At 40.6% G+C, this 17,638-nt stretch overlaps 1 protein-coding gene across 2 annotated transcripts in view; it reads left to right on the plus strand.

Annotated features, from left to right (window-relative positions):
* The window catches only part of SETD7 (SET domain containing 7, histone lysine methyltransferase), a 29,254-nt gene extending 11,616 nt beyond the window's left edge, over positions 1-17,638 (plus strand). The window contains exons 3-8 of one of the 2 annotated variants that reach the window (XM_066573732.1): positions 5,904-6,105; positions 7,934-8,123; positions 9,100-9,181; positions 12,400-12,517; positions 12,844-13,001; positions 16,495-17,638. In XM_066573732.1, the coding sequence (XP_066429829.1) occupies positions 5,904-6,105; positions 7,934-8,123; positions 9,100-9,181; positions 12,400-12,517; positions 12,844-13,001; positions 16,495-16,675 (931 nt within the window). In that variant the 3' untranslated portion in view covers positions 16,676-17,638. Of the gene's footprint in view, positions 1-5,903; positions 6,106-7,910; positions 8,124-9,099; positions 9,182-12,399; positions 12,518-12,843; positions 13,002-16,494 lie in introns of those variants that run through there. The other variant, XM_066573734.1, reaches the window with a different exon arrangement.

Here is a 17,638-nt window from a genome sequence, read left to right on the forward strand (position 1 = left end):
CGTTTCTCTACTGATGTGACCAGTAGTTCATCAGGAGCTTGAAGTTACTTGAGATAAGTACATTAGCTAGATTGCTAATAAGAGAGGATGCTCTCGAGATAACAGTGTGTAAAGTCTCTAATAACTTGTATGTAAGGTATCGACAGGCGGTCTATATGCATTGATCTCAATGAGTGAGATCAGGACTCTGAGATATAAGATTATAAGGCGAGTCCACGGGAGAGCAGAAGGCCGCTCTGTTTGCTATAGATAAATCGCATCATAGCAAAAAAAACTATATATATATATAGTGTCTGAATACTATCTTAGAGAAAATGCCAAAGCAATTCCTAACTCTGTATACAAGTTTGTAACAGAGAATAAAAGTGAGCGTAATGTGGGGAGCAATTATGCTCAATGTAGCTCTGATTAGAGTATGGGTTTATAGATAGAAAACTTTGGAGGGAATACTAGTGGATAATATCCAAAGTATAATGGATGTCAGCATAATAGCTGAAGAGAAATAAATCCACTAAGTAGTCAACTACAGAGATTACTAAGAGGAGTGCTCAGTATAGCCTCTGATGGAAAGTCATCTCTGAGAAAGAAAAGCTTTAAAATAAACCCAGAAGTTGTCTAAACTGCACTAATAGCACTGAATAGAATAGCATAGTGGCTAGATTATTGCGGTAAACTGAGCTAACTTCCTTGGAATTGCTTTCTAAGATAGAGCCAAAGAGCTGAGATACCAAACAAAATAAAGAGGTAGCAGAGCCTGTAACTCTGATGGTGAGTATATGCCTGAATTTTTTTTTTTTTCAAACCCCCCCCCCGTTCGGCGCGAGACAACCCCGATGCAGGGGTTAAAAAAGAACACCGGACAGCGCTTACCTGAATCCCCGCACTCCGGTGACTTCTTACTTACCTGCTGAAGATGGCCGCCGGGATCTTCTCCCTCGGTGGACCGCAGGGCTTCTGTGCGGTCCATTGCCGATTCCAGCCTCCTGATTGGCTGGAATCGGCACGTGACGGGGCGGAGCTACACGGAGACGGCATCCTGCACGAGCGGCCCCATTGAGAAAAGAAGAAGACCCGGACTGCGCAAGCGCGTCTAATTTGGCCATTAGACACCGAAAATTAGGCGGGCTCCATGGAAACGAGGACGCTAGCAACGGAGCAGGTAAGTGAAAAACTTCTTATAACTTCTGTATGGCTAATAATTAATGCACAATGTACATTACAAAGTGCATTATTATGGCCATACAGAAGTGTATAGACCCACTTGCTGCCGCGGGACAACCCCTTTAAATTTAGATATCAGTACGACCATTAAGTCACGGTCTGGTCTTTCAGTCCTTCATTGGACCAACCCTGACGAACGTGTCCTCTGTCTCTATTTTTGTTTTTATGTTTGTTAGCCCATGTCGGAAAGAAAAAGGTTTTATCTAGTCTCTAAATAAGTTATATTTTATATCGTCTGGTTCTGTGAAGGGCTCTAAATTCCTAAATACCTAGACATATTTCTGCCTCTGTGATTCCTGCCTTACCCAACCAGATTTCATCAGCCGCTGCATTTGTAAAATGTATATTGACTCCAGAAACCATATATAATCATGGCAATTGCCCATTCCAAATTGTAACCCAACAGCATTTATGAATAGCGTAATTGCCCATGTGTCATAATGTTAATAAATATTCATCAAACCCAAAATAAAAAATATATATACAACTAATACTCAATGCAAAGGTGAAAACGTAAAGTACCGATGTGCTGCTTACTGGTGCACAACTAAAAGTGCCCAATACAATGTAATGAGCGCCAATCAAAACGCATGTTGATTGCGCTTATTTAATTTTCCTTCACACAAACCGATAATCGGCTTATGGTGGACGAATGATTGCTCGTCCCTATCGAGTCTGAAGACTTTCCAAATTTCTTGTGCTTTTTTTGTTTTGGCACAGGGGTTGGTTGAGTGAAAGTCTTTCAGCCTCCTCTTTTGAGCCTTCCTTCTCTAAAACATTGCCCTCTAGAATGGCACAGATAGTATAATTTGGGTGTGAGTAGGCGGCACACTTGTATGGTTGTATGTAATGTCCCTGATTGGTTAGTTGCAATTTTCAGACCCCATGGAATCCTGTGTGGTGACGAATGTTCATGCCATTATTATGAAAGTAGGATAGGAGACTCAACTTTGTATCTTATCACACAAATGATATGTCATCCACAAATGTCCTCTAGGAGAGGACAATGAATTCCTCTGGAAACAATGCTGACTATACGTATTCTGAGTAGTCTGTCTCTGAATGAGCCATGATGGAGTGGGGGGGCTGATTTAGCTGAGTAGGGGGCTGAGTCAGAAAGCAGCCCCTTCATACACATCCACACACATGGAAGTGAAGCTTCCTGAACCGTGAAACTGGCACTGTCAATAGGACATGGCTGTAGCTTCCAACCTTAAGTTTAATTTACATGTTCTAAACAACTTTTCGGCTCTCCAAACAATCCCTTTAAATCCCGAAGCTAATGACATTTGTATACACATAGAGGAGAATGCAATTACTTCCTGCTAGAACAAGCCGTTCACAAGCTATTATCTAGTATTATCATGCACAATATACGGAACTGGCTTTTTTGAGTTGAAAAGCCTGAAAGTACTTAGTTATTGACTGTTCTCTCGAGTGTTGGCATACCTTAAACCTGCAATTCAGCAATAAATTTGAGCTGAAGAGGACGATCTGTGCAGCCTATTATGAACTCCTCTGAATTAGGATTGGCTACTGCTTTTTGGAACCCACACATCGAGCATGTACATTTTTGCTTCACTTCGGCACAATGGAAGATCAACAATAAACCTGATTTTGTGGGTTTTTTTGTCCTCTACAATTATTAGCAGTACGAACTGATTGCTGCATCAGTGATTATGCTGGGGCTATACGATTCAGGAGGGTCTTAATAGAGGACTTTAATGTTTAATCATGATGATTGTATTTTCAGGCATGTTTATAACGAATGGGTTTATTGTGCAGATATGTTCAGGGAAGAAAAAAAAGCACTCCTTTTACTAATAATTCTGTGTTTTTGAATTGTTTGAGCATTGACTATATGGAGGTTTGGCTTTCCCCTAGTTCCCAGCTGTAAGTAATGTTCAAGGTCTGCGGCAGCATCCGTGTTTAGGATGACCCTTTACAGGTTGTGCGCAGTTGTTTTTAATTAGAGTTTCAACATTTTAGGTGAGAACCTATAGATATCAAGATGTGAGACCTTATTGATGTATGCAGAGGCTAGCTGTATGGTCTAGCTCAGGGGTCCCCAACTCCAGTCCTCAGGGACCACCAACAGGTCATATTTTCAGGATATCCTATGGTGAGAACACCTGTGGCACCAACAATAATTACATCACCTGTGCAACACTGAGGAAATCCTGAAAACATGACCTGTTGGCGGTCCCTGAGGACTGGAGTTGGGGAACACTGGTCTAGAACCACAGAAGATCTATTGTAGCACAAATGACTGAAAGCCAGAACACAGAGTGCATCGCAGTGTATGGGGCTGAGTAGCCGTAGACTGGTCAGGGTGCCCATACTGATGCCTGTCCACCTCCAAAAGCGCCTACAGTGGTCATGTGAGCATCAGAACTAGATTCTGGAGCCTGATCTGATGAATCATGTTTCCTTAGCATTAAATGGTGTGTCTGCATCACCTACTTGAGGATGAGATGGCACCGGGATGTACTATATGAAAAAAGGAAGCCGTTGGAGGCAGCCTGATGCTGCTGGGAAACTTTGGTCTGCAGCAATGTTCAGGGAGTTGGTATGTGTCAGAGTAGCAGCCAAATTACACCCCTTCTTGGTAATGATATTCCATAATAAAGGTTAGAACAATCCAACCACAGCACTCAGTTCACAGCAAAGTGCAACAAAAGTGTTAGTATTTATTAGAGTATGCAAGCATTGTGCTCCACCGACATCCACCGCAAACAAAGGGCTCTGAAGAAGCGCAATTCGAGTGAGGCGGCCTGGACGCCACATGGAGTATTATATGCTAGTATTTATTTATTTATTTATTTATTTATTTTCCCTATCAGAATTCTTTGTTCCTGCACTATGTCCATGTATTATGCTGATCACTGAGCAGTGAGAGGGGCGCGTCTCAAGAGCATACTGGACAGGGTCAGAGCTGCTAGGATGGCAAGAGCGGAACCTACACAATATTTTAGTGTACTAAATAAGGACTTTTAATACAGATTTAGTGAGGCATGGTCATTCTGAAACTGAACTCGTATAGGAAATATGTTATTTATTGCATAGTAAATGCATGCTACATCATATTGCAAATAAGTGTAATAGAAGAAATGCTAGATTTGTTAATTATTATTGTTTCTTTTACCAATTAACCTGCAGGTAAAAACCACAAAATTGGTAATTTTGCTGTTTTTGTTATTGGCCACTAGATGTCGTCTCGACAAGCTATACCGAAAACTTACAAAGAAAACGATCGTGTTGTGCAGAGCAGAGGAGCAAGTTGCCTCAACAGGCTATAGACCGAGGATCATTCTTGTCGAGTCAAAACTCAGATTTTGACTAATATGTCAGATTAAAGGGTTTTTCTGAGTGACAAAATGTCTGAGGACTAGGGATGGCACAAAATCACAAACTATGCACTGCTGGCTGGTTAGATTTGCGCCCGCCGCTCCGGTTATAGAAGCTCCTGCAGCGGTGTCATGCCATTTATCATTCATGTGACTGCTGCAGCCAGTCACTGGCCTCAACTGCTGTGTGCATGAATGGCAGCAGCACTACTGAGGCCAGTGATTGGCTGCTACAGTCACGTGACTGGTGAACGACAAATGGCCACTGCTAGAGGTTCTATAAGCGTGACGGTGGCAACTGCAGGTGTTTCAGCCCCGTTACACATCTAGCTGGTTAGTATTGTATAGTCTGCTGTCTTGTGCCGGCCCTCAGTCATTGCTGCCTGTAGGTTGAGAAGAGCTGGTGAATTTAGTAAGTGCATCTTTATCTCTGACCATGCATCACTTTCTGAAAGACTATATGATATGATTAATCCCTTAGTGACATGGCCTATATTGGCTAAAGGACGTGCCAATTTGGAGGTTTTCATCTTCACTTTTCAAAAGGCGTAACTTTTTTTTTTTTTCCCCATTTTTCTGTCGACCTAGTCATATGAGGGCTTGTTTTAAATGACGTTAGTTTTTTTTCTGCAGGTTGATTACGAAAATACCAAAATTACATTTTTTTTTTTTTCTGTTTCATTTTTAGGTTTTTCCACTTTTTGCACAATAAAACCCTATTTATTGAAATATTTATTTTCACGTCAATAGAGCTCTGTTAGAACTTGTGTTTTTTGCAAGATGAGTTGTAGGTTTTTAGTTGTACAATTTTTTGGGGGGGTACATACAGCTTTTTTTTAAATCACTTTATTGCATTTTTGTGGGAAGCGAAATTAACAAAAGAAGCCTTTTGACCTTTTTATTTTTATGGGTTTTCCTTTTTTGTTGTTGTTGTTCCTGTAGGGGGCTAGTTAGTACCCATGATTGTATGATTGCTGTGATTAACACATTGCAATACACTATGGGAGCTCTTTCGAAGTTTCTTGCAATGCCCCTTTGCCTGACCAATAAATATCTGTTTTTGACTTTCACCCTGCAGGGATCCTATATTTGGAATGAAAATCACAAATGAGTGTTCTTTTGATGTTACAGGAAAGGCGTGTGGTTTCCATAAACCCTCTCCTTATTACGGCTCTTGCATGGAGTCAACAAACTATGTAACAAATATTTTTCACTTCTTCCGAGGGAAATCTCTTATAAGGCTAAACCCTGGGGCTGTGTCACTCCATACTCTGACACATTAAATGCATGAATGGTTATCCTCCTCTAATAATTTGAAATCTTTTTCTATTTCAGTGCTTTGGAAGGCTTCTACGTTGATGATGCCTTACAAGGACAAGGGGTGTACACCTATGAGGATGGTGGCGCTCTGCATGGTACATACGTTGATGGAGAACTCAATGGGCCAGCGCAAGAATATGATGCAGATGGGAAATTAATATTTAAAGGTCAATATAGAGACAACATACGGCATGGAGTCTGTTGGATTCACTATCCAGTAAGGAAACTGTAAAAGAGATTTAGTATTGTCTGTAAAAATAGACTATGCTCAACGATGCTGCAAAAATTAAGGCCCATTCACACCAGCAGATAATCGCTCAAATGACAGTTTGAGTGACCGCTTTGAGCAATCATTTTGCATAAAAATTAATTGGTATTTAAGTAGCTAATCAACTACTTAAATGCCAATTATGTATGCAAATGAAGCCTTCCCTGAATGCAGCTAATAGCCCAAGGCTATTATCTGCGCTCAGATCCTTTGTTCTGCATGGGGAAACAATGCTATCAGCACTCCCCATAGAGAAGTGCTGATAAAGGTGAGTAGATTTTTACGTTGGACTGATTTTAACGATCAGCTGAAAAGCTGACGATGAGTGCACATTTACACGCACCGATTATCGCTAAAACGATCGCCGATTGACGATTTTAATTTTTTTGCGATAATCGTCCAGTGTAAATGGGCCTTTATTTAAAGGGAATATATCACATCTAATAACTTTTTAACTAGAGGTTTAGCCAGAGGTTCAGAACTGAGTCTATGATGCAGATATGAACAGAGCCTGCTGTTAGCTAAAAAGTTGATACAATTGTACCCAGTCTATGCAATGCTTTGTGAGCCAGACACCCTGGACTTCAAGCTGACACATTGTAGAAACTGGTGAATTGTGCAACTGCTGAATTTAGCTCATAGAATATTTAAGGGGGTCTTTAAAAAAGTAATAAGACAGCTCATAATGGTAAGAAGTAGAGAATAAGAAACGGAGATTGGCTGTAAGCTATGGGAGAACCTGCTGTAGGTGTTCAATTACCCAACACTATCACATGGGGAGAAATTACAGTATTTCTTGGTGGCCATTAAAGTCCATCAGCTGTCTGTGCTGTTTCAGTAAAGTAAAGTTTGGGTTTTTTTGTTTGTTTTTTTGTTTTTTTTTGTATTACAGTCAACGGGCGAGAACTAAACGGAAAGTTTTCCATTTGATTCCATTCTTGATGTTTGTTTAATGGTTCTGTTTGCAGATTAATATGTGCAGAAGGTTGGAAGGACAACAGAATACAAAATTTGGCCTGTTAAAAATGGATGTAAATGGGACAAAGTTAATAGAAACCATTCATTTATTATTATTTTTTTTTTTTTTTATGATCTGTCTACCAGATCCTTAAAAAAAGAAAAACAACAAAAAAAAACAACCTATGGATTCAATTTTGTTATCCATTCCATTAAAAAAAACACATGTCAGTTTAACCCTTTCCAATCCACTGTCTGACCTCTGAAAACATTAGGATTTAAGGCTGTACAGCTCCGATGTTGGAAAACGTTCGGGGTTCTCTTACTGTATATTGCCAGCCTCTCTGCTGTCGGAGCCTATCTAATGTGTCATCTCATGCAGTACTGGCTTTAGCCAGCAGATAGCGCCGTGTATAACAGCAGAAAAAGAGTAAGCCACCTAGGAAAACCAGGATAGAAATTGGATTGGAAAGGGTTAAAGCAGAAATTTAAAAAAAATCTGAGATGAACAAGCCCTAACAAGTAAAGATTTTTCAAAGCAGAGAACCCCTCTAGTAGGGTACTCTGCTACTACAATAGTAAAATGTAGTATTTTAAAATGGATTTTATTAACTTGACAACTCATTTAAACAAACCATAAAGTTGTACAAGTCAACATACACCCTTTACAGTACAACTATTGTATAGTATTCTTACACAAAAAGAAGATAGATGCAACTTATTGATGCAAATAGGATCCATTGCAGCAGACTATCCAACAAGATGTCTACTTTACTGAATTTCTTTGACGCAAGCAGGTGTTGGTTACATTCTCTTACAGGATGGAGGAAGCCTCGTGGGGGAAGTGAATGAAGATGGTGAGATGACTGGTGACAAGATTGCTTATGTTTACCCAGATATTAAAACGGCTCTATATGGGAAGTTTATAGATGGAGAAATGTTGGAGGGAAAATTGGCTACACTCTTATCTATAGAGGAAGGAAAGCCATACTTTGAGATGGTCCCTGGTGGTAAGTATACTCGGCAAAACCAAAATATGGCCTGGCTTTGTCAATTTAACAGGATATTGCGGGCAAAGCCCCGATTCCTGTTTTTATACACGGGTGTGCAAAAATATATTGGTACCCTATGACTCTAGTTTCTCTAGGGTTGAACCTAAAAGTATACAAAGTATTTTCCCTACATTTAATGGCCCAAAAAACAGTTTTAAAAAAATATATTTTAGCACTAATATGAATAAAGGAAATGGCCTGAACAAAAATATTCAAGTTGTTAACCTAATCTCGCTACGAAACAGTAAAATAATGTGTGGATTCTAAACAGGTGGCTTTTTTAAAAGAAAAGGGTCTATCCAGCTTCAAACTTTTGATGGCCTATCCCCAGAATAGACCATCAATAGTAGACTGGTGGGGGTTTGCCACCCATGACCCCCGTCTATTTGTTGGGCTTCTGCTACTGTACATTGAGCCAATTTCTCCAGAAGACGGACAGCTTTGTTCCCACTGAAGTGTCCCAGCTATGAAGTAAATTGTAACTCTGCCTGAAATACTAAGCCAGGCCACTGCAGTAGGAACGGAGCTGTCTGCTTCCTGAAGAAATCCGTTCAGTACAGGAGAACATTGGCCCAGAAAACAGCTTATTGGTGGCGGTCCCTGGCAGTGGACCGCTGCTAATCTATTTATGACCCTTCATGAAGATAGACAATCATGATTTTACAACCGTGCAACCATTTAAGCAGTAATATAGTTCTAAGCTTGCACACTCCTGGTTTCATAACCATTATGTTTTGACACTTTGTGCATCCCATCTATACACCCTGAATATATGTGTTTAGTGCTCCTCTACCACAGCTTACATTTACATTTTTCTGCCATGTTGATCCCAGCCAACACTGTTTTGGTAGAGGCACTTTACCTGGGTTGCTTTTTGCTACTAGCAAGTTATTTAATTTACATTAACACAATTATTCCTCCTATTTCTCTGTAGGTAAAGTTTACATATTTGACAAATCCACTTCATCCTGTATTTCTACAAGTCCTTTGCTTCCAGATCCATATGAATTGGAAAGGTGAGTTTATCATTCCATCAGCTATCCATATTGGGTAATATAACTTGTGTCACCAGATACAGCTGTCCTCATGCATTTACATGCCCCTGGCAAAGGAGTTTCAGATGGTACCATGGGCATGTACATTAGGAAATAGAAATGATCATGCAAAACTAAACTAGTTGAAGTAGGAATATTGATCAAGTGATGCTAGTTACTAAGCTAGAATTGTGTGTATTCCTCTGTAATCATTCTAACTCAAATCGCACAGATTGCCCCGTATCAAAATGACACACCCTTGAGTGTTTGGACTGATATACACTAAAGATGAGGTGGCAATATAATGTATGTATCTACTGCAGGCTAGATATTGCATCACAAGTTGCAGTGTCCAACAAAGTTAAGATTGATGTGTGCTTAAGGTCCACTTTTAAGTTGCTGCAGGGTTATTGCAGGTGTTTTGCAGGAAGACACATTGATGTCCTATTTTAGAATATCCATGTTAGATCTGTAGTGGTTCAAGCACTTGGACCCTGATAATTGGCAAAACAAGTGACTCGGTGCTCCCCACTTTGTTGTGCTGATTTGCTGAATTCCCACTGATCACACATTAAATCCATTTGTTCTGCATGGTTTTGCTTAATTAACTCTTGATAGCGAAAGATGGATGGGGCAGTCATTGCTTCGTGTTGGGTAACTTGAAGTTGGATTTCATGTATAGCAATTTCTAAAAGCTGCTACTAAAAACATTGTAGTTTTTCAATAACCGTAATTTGTAAATGGTTATGACTGATACACCTGTTATCCAAATCCTATAAAGATCATCCTTTGTAAATCTGCTATAGTGACGACCAGGGCTGAACTGGGGACAGATATACCTCTTTATTAGTTTTTTGGGGTTTTTTTGGTTTTTTCTTTGTAGCCTGTCATGATCCTCTCAGATTTCTTCTGCATGTTCTTATCTAGGTAGTTATGTGCCCATCCAGTTCATTAGTTGATACAAGACTTTTATTGTTGTAGTCTTAAAGGGAGTCTGGTAGCTCGAACACACTGTCCAAACTGCAGACAACATGTTATAGAGCAGGCGGAGCTGAGCAGATTGTATATAGTTTTATGGGGAAGAATTCAGTGTAACTTGTATGTTATTCATTTATCATTTGCGCATTCTGAGCTGGAGTCCAATGGGCGGTCCTATCAGTGATTGGTAGCTGTCTGTGTATGACTGTACATACAGAGTAGCTGTCGATCACTGATAGCTCCGCCCATTGGACTGTTCAACTCAAGACGCACAAAGGTTAAATGAATAAAATACAAGTTACGCAGAATTTTTTTTTCCCCATAAAACTATATATCCATCTGCTCGGCTCCTCCTGCTATAGAACATGACGCCTGGAGTTTGGACAGTGTGTTCAAGCTGACAGATTCTCTGTTTTTAAGAATTGAATCCTTTTTACATTTGCCCTTGGTCTTGATTACAGATTCTAAACTAGCAGCACAAAAACCCTGATCTGATTCTAAAGTATTCCCCTGCACTGACTACTGATTCGCAGATGCTCAATAAGAATTCCTTCAGTTGTCCTTGTTACAGGCAAGAAGATATGCTTTTCCAGCAGATCATAGGCTATCAAATTCTCTCTCTATAAAGTAAATTCCTTTTTGGTTTTAGAGGTTATTAGAAAAGCCACCCGAAATGTTATAAGAGAACAATGTCATTTTTATGTAAGACTTTCTTCTTTCAATCAAAAGATTATATATTTTAAGTACAGAATTGTAGAGATGTATGGCCTGAAGCCTTATGTGATAGTCAGGGTTCCTCTAGATAAGATTAAAACTTGTATATTCTACAATTTCAGCAGACAGAAAGTGTACGGCTTCTCTTCAAAGTTAGGCAATTTTTCCCATAGACTTTACGGAACACAATGAACAGCTGCAAACTGACCTAGATAAACTGGGGGCTTGGGTAGAAAAATGGCAAATGAAGTTCAATGTTGACAAATGTAAGGTTATGCACATGGGCAGCAAGAATGGATGTTACCAATATTCACTTAATGGGGTACTGCTAGGGAAAAGTGATATGGAAAAAGACCTGGGGGTACTAGTGGACTGTAGACTTAACTGTAGCAATCCATGCCAGTCAGCTGCTGCAAAAGCAAATAAAGTGTTGGGGTGCATTTAAAGAGATATAGGGGTGAGCGACGGGAACATTATTTTCCCACTATATAAGGCACTTGTCAGGACCCACATGGAATACTGCACACAGTTCTGGTCACCGGTGCTCAGGAAAGATGTTACAGTGCTGGAGGGGGTTCAAAGAAGGGAAACTAAACTAATACATGGAATAAAGGGACTGGAATACCCAGAGAGGCTATCCAAATTGGGATTATTCACCCTGGAAAAAAGATAGTTATGGGGCAATCAAATAACTATGTATAAATACATGAGGGGACAATCTAAGGATCTGTTTATACCTAGGACTGCGATGGTAACAAGAGGGCATCCTTTACGTCTAGCAGAAAGCAGGTTTTATCACCAACATAGAAGGGGGTTCTTTACTGTAAGAGCAGTGAGACTGTGGAACTGTCTGCCTGAGGACATGGTGATGACAAATAGAGGCGTTTAAGAGGGGACTAGATGCCTTTCCAGAGCGCTATTATATTACAAGATATAGACATTAAGCAACCAGTGGGGTTATTGATCCGGGTCTTGGAGTCAGGTAGGAAGTTTCAAAACATTTATCCAGGGATTATTCTGACTGCCATTATGGAGTCGGGAAGCAATTCTTTTTTTCCCCCACAAATGGGCTAAACTGCTTCTGCCTCATAAGGTTTATTTTGCCTTCTTCTGCATCAACAAGAGGGGGGGTGGGGGGTGGAAATAGGTTGAACTAGATGGACATTGTCTCCCGTCAGCCTAACATGGTATATTACTATATGTAACAATTTTTTAAAACCGGAAAATGAGCGTCCACGTGTGTATCTGACCTAGTATTGGGCGGCAGCCTGTGCAGCCCATTTATGTGCCCACTGGTTGCCACATTCTTTAGCCAAATCATATATTGGAAGATAGAAGGTAGGATTTGTGGATACTAACTGTCCAGCTTTAATTTCCTAAATTTTTGTATGACTGTATTTGCTACCACCGAGAAATATAGCTTCTGTATTACATTAGCAAACTTGTTGGAATTTACGTCTGATTGAACACTAGGTCTGGACTTATAATTTTTTTTTTCCCTCCTCTAGAGTATATGTTGCTGAGTCTATGATTTCGAGTGCTGGCGAAGGGTTATATTCTAATATAAACGTAGGCCCTCAAACGGTGATGACCTTTTATAATGGAGTACGGATAACGCATCAAGAGGTAGGACTTCAAAATTACATTTTGCATTCTTGAAGTCTAGTAACTTACATGGCCACACATATCTTGTCAACCAAGAATCAGCATGTATGGCTACACCCCCTCCTGACTTGGTGTCTCAGGATCCATTTAGGAAGAGGGGAAGTAATGCTATTATGGAGGAAATTTAAAATAAATCTTATAATATGGTGTTATTGCTACATACGATACTCTGCCGGTAAAATAAGAACATGATTTTTGTAAGGTTTGGACAACATGTTATGTTTTACCTTTTGTTCTATGACGTTATGTAGAATGATAGAATGTACTGTTTCTGATTTCACCACTAGGTTGACAGTAGAGACTGGTCGTTAAATGGCAACACAATTTCTTTAGATGATGAAACTGTAATTGATGTACCAGATCCCTACAATATGACTACCAAATATTGTGCATCTTTGGGACATAAGGCCAATCACTCTTTTTCTCCGAACTGTATTTATGACACGTAAGTATGAACATTTTGAACTCCATGAAACTCCTCTCTAAAGAGCTCATTGCAAAAAAAAAATTCTAGTTCAAATAAAAACGTGGGTGGTTGTCCATGTACATGTCGCGTAGAAAACCTTCTATGATTTACTTTTTTTTTTTTTTTTCTTCCAGTCATAAGACATTGAAAGGAATTTATTAATTAAAGGGCTTGTCCCGCGGCGAAATGCAATTTTTTTTTTTTTCAACCTACCCCCGCATTCTGCCCCGTTAAAATCAATACCGTTTGTAATTAAAAAGAAAAAAAAATCGCTTACCTCCTTCCCAGTTCGCGCTGCATCTTCTTTTCTTCTTTTAAAGATGGCCGCCGGTCCTTTCCCAAGGATGCACTGCGGTTTTCTCCCATGGTGCACCACGGGTCTTCTCCCATGGTGCACCATGGGCTCTGTGCGTTCCATTGCCAATTCCAGCCTCCTGATTGGCTGGAATCGGCACACGTGATGGGGCGGAGCCAGAACGCCGCTCGTCCCCGGACCGACCAGAAGGGAGAAGACCCTTCTGCGCAAGCGCGTCTAAAAACGCCAGAAGACACCGAAATTAGACAGAGCCATGGAGACGGGGACGCTAGCAACGGAGTGGGTAAGTAAATAACTTCTGTATGGCTCATAATTAATGCACGATGTATATTACAAAGTGCATTAATATGGCCATACAGAAGTGTATAACCCCACTTGCTTTCGCGGGACAACCCCTTTAACTTTAAGGGGTTTTCCCAGTAGACATTCATTCCTACGCACAGGATAGGGGAAAAATCTCTGATTATTGGAGATTTTGCTTCTGGGAACCCTAGTGATCCAAAGACCATCGTACCCAAATGCTCCATGGGAAGTGACCGATGGTGCACATCCTCAATCTCCACTCCATTCATTTCTATGAAAACTACAGAGATTGATGCACCTGGCAATCTCCCTCTGTTCTACGGAAGTCAACGGAGCAGTGGTTGCTGCGTTTTTGGTATTAGGATGCCCTTGTCTTCAGATCGCTGGCGGTCCTGTCGGTCAAAACATTTTTATCACTTCTCCTGTGGATAGGGGATAAATATCTTTATTGGGAAAAACACTTTAAGCCTAATTTTCTAGAGTAGAAAAGTTGCTATTTTGGCCCATATTATATCTGCACTAAATTTATTTATTTTTTTTTTGCAGCTTTTTACTAAAAAGTGGGAGTGATTAAGTGAGAAGGGCCATGTCCACTGTCAGTCTGACAGATTTACTATAAATACAACCAGTCAATTTCTAGCACCTGGACTGTCAAGGGTTCATCAGCTTTATCAAGATGCAGGGCTTTCTTAGTAGATTTGGGGCATGTTATTCCATGGCACATCAGTTTAGGACTGGCACATAAAATGCCAGTCTAAGTAGATCTCCCTAATTGTAATTTTTTTATGTATTTGCACATATTATTGTAGAATAATATAACAAAAATAATTAGCAGCATGTCAGCGGTATATTTTTCAAATAACTTTTTCTTTTTCCTGAGTTTGCATTATACTCCAGTGCACTGCAAGCTGGAGGACTGGGTTCCTTGCAAAATATGCCAGGCTGACTGACGGAATGTGAACCTAATGACAGGAAAAGGGGGAAGGTGTGCAACCTGCAGTTTACAGCAGGGGGGTAGTTGTTTGATACATGGCTTGGGGGAGGACATGTGACACATTCTGTGATTGCGGATGTTTTTATGAGCATAACTAGCTGAAAAGTACTGGGTTGGGTGGCTAGCTCTCCTAACTGCTTGCCATTACAAATGCTTAGCCTTCGCTCACGACACGAAAGTTGCAGGTTCAATCCCTGCATGGTTTCAGTAGCCGGCTCAAGGTTGACTCTGCCTTCCACCCCTCCGAGGTTGGTAAAATGAGTACCCAGCTTGCTGCGGGGTAAAAGATGACTGGGGAAGGCAAACCACCCTGCAAAAACAGTCTGCCAAGAAAACCTCACGATGTGATATCACCTTAGGAGTCAGTCATGACTCAGTCCTTGCACCAGGGGACTTTACCTTCATGTTTGAAAGATAATTTGATTTCTCTTCTCATTCTTGTCCTGTTGCCTGTACACTCAGATTTCATTTCCCCCTATCTATCAGAGCGGTGGCGGCATTAGCAGAGCAAGAAATCGGTTATCTTTTAGACGGGAATCGGTTCACATAGTTCAAAGTAAAGTGTTGGCTCTTAGAGGCCAGTACTTGTAATGATAGGTAGTTAGGAACACTGATCACCCAGACCTCTTTTTTTTTTTTTTTTTTTTGTTATTTGCATAAAACAAATACCAATCACAGAGAATTTGTGTTTAAACATATCCTTCTCCATCTGTGCAAGTTGCATATTGCACATGTCCTCCCCCCGTTGTTAGGTTCACACTCCATCAGTCCCACTGACTGATTCTGCAAGAGATTCTATCCTACCGCTTGCAGTGTACTAGACAGCACTAGAAGCACAGAAAAAAAGCTTAAAGCATTTTCAATAACTTCAAATTGCAAAAATTCTTGTAAATAATGCATTGAATAAATTTAAAAAAAGCCTTTAAAGTGTGGGGTCTGGAGCCAGACACTGTGGAACACATTTATCAATGTATTTGTGCCTTTTTGCAGTGGGGCACATACATTAACCATTTGCACCAGAAATTAGAGCCATTAACATCATCCATGTCAGTCTTCAAAAGTGGAGCACCTTGTAGTGCTGTTACATTTATTTTGCAGTTTGCCAACTGCGGATGGGTGAAAGGAGTCAGAGCAACATTGATGAAAGGAGCCCATGGAGGAATGGGTGAAAAGGGCTGCGGGGGAAAAGCAACTGTCTAGTTCTGCAGTGTATATTGCTGCTGGAAGCGGCAATGATGGAGGGAGCCTTAGGGAGGGGGGTCAGAATAGAGCCACAGGCAGAATGAAGAAGGGGGGAGTAAATAAAGTGGCTCTGCTCAGGGGGAATGGATTCAAGGTGTTACAGGGAGGAGCCACGAGAGAAAGGGGACATTGTTGCCCCATGACACAGCTGTCCACATATAGACAGTTGCGCCATACCCCGCTACCCCAGAGATGCCACAATGATACAACTGTCCATGTATGGATAGTTGCATCATTGGGGAATCCCTGAGGCAGCCAAGTATGATGCTGCTGTCCATATATGGACAATTGCGTCATTGAAGAATCCCCAGTGGCCATTTTACACCGGACGATTCTTGTTTGGATGATTACACGAGCAAGGGACGCCACCGCTACTTCATTCACAGTTGTTTGGGCTCATGGGGAATGAAAGAAAGGAACTATAAAGGAGGAGGGAGAAATGGATGAATGAAGAGATGGGAAAGGGAGGGAATGCGGAGGAAAGGCGTCATGGGAAGCATGGGTGAAAGTAGCTACCCCCTTTGTCTAAGATACACCATGATGTTTGTTTTAATGAACCTTCCTATCTGACCTATTCTTAATGTTTCATTGATTTCTGTATGCTCTGCCACCATAAGGTTTGTCCATCCAAGATTCGGACATATCAAGTGTATCCGTACCATTACAGCAGTGGAAAAGGACGAGGAACTTACCGTGGCCTATGGTTACGACCACGACTCGGCAGGGAAAAGTGGCCCAGAGGCACCAGAATGGTACCAGCAGCAGCTGAAGGAATTTGAGCTGACTCAGCAGAAGTAAACTGTTACACTTTCTTCTTCTGTGCTTTGGGTAACTGGATCTATGCATTCTGTTTTTACGGAAGATTTTTGGACGTTCAGACGGTCGCTCAGAATCGCTACAGACTAATCTCCATCTTGTAATGTTACTAGTTATTAAACTTATAGTCAAGATACACATTAGCATCGTGATCACGTCTTACACGTAAAATAAAGGAAAAAGCTATTTCATTACTAAGCAAATATTGTGAAAATTGGTAGATTTTCTTTTTTCAGTCCTAATTTTTATAGACATTGAAAAGCTGGAGGAAAATAAGACACAAATATTAGGATACAAAATGTACAACTTTTTGTGTATATGCCTTTGTGATGGTTACAAAGTAACTGCGTTTAAATTTTGTGCAATACACATACACTGTAGATTAGGATGGAACTCCTGTTACGTGCAAAAAGGGAAAATACACCTGTTCTTAACATAATGTGACATTGTATAGCTACTGTACCTTGCAAAAGTATCCCCCACTGTGTTAATTAGCCTGTTTTGTTGTATGATGACCTTGGAATTATAATGGATTTTTGGATGGCTGTACTATTTGCATTACACATGTCCACCACTTTCAAGGCGCTGCCTTTTTGTTGCAATTTCAAATGCAAGTCTCTATTAGCTTAGCACATGTAGGCACTAGGATTTTTGCCTATTTTACCAAGCAAAAATGCTCCATTTCCTTCAAGTTAGCTGGCGTTGGTGTACAGCAGTTTTCAAGTCATGTCAGATTCTCATTTGGATTGGGGTTTGGGCTTTGATTAGGTGATTCCTTGACTTTTTCATGTTTCGCCATAAACCCCTTCTCTGTAGCTTCAGCGATGTGTTTAGGGTCGTTGTCCAACTGGAAGGTGAACCTCTGTCCCAGTCTCAAATCTCTGTGTCTGGAAGTCTGCCATGTGCTCCAAGCATGTTTTCTTATGTTTTTCTGTAAGCAAGGTT

Source organism: Eleutherodactylus coqui, chromosome 7, assembly GCF_035609145.1.
Source record: "Eleutherodactylus coqui strain aEleCoq1 chromosome 7, aEleCoq1.hap1, whole genome shotgun sequence".
Classification (NCBI taxonomy): Eukaryota; Metazoa; Chordata; class Amphibia; order Anura; family Eleutherodactylidae; genus Eleutherodactylus; species Eleutherodactylus coqui.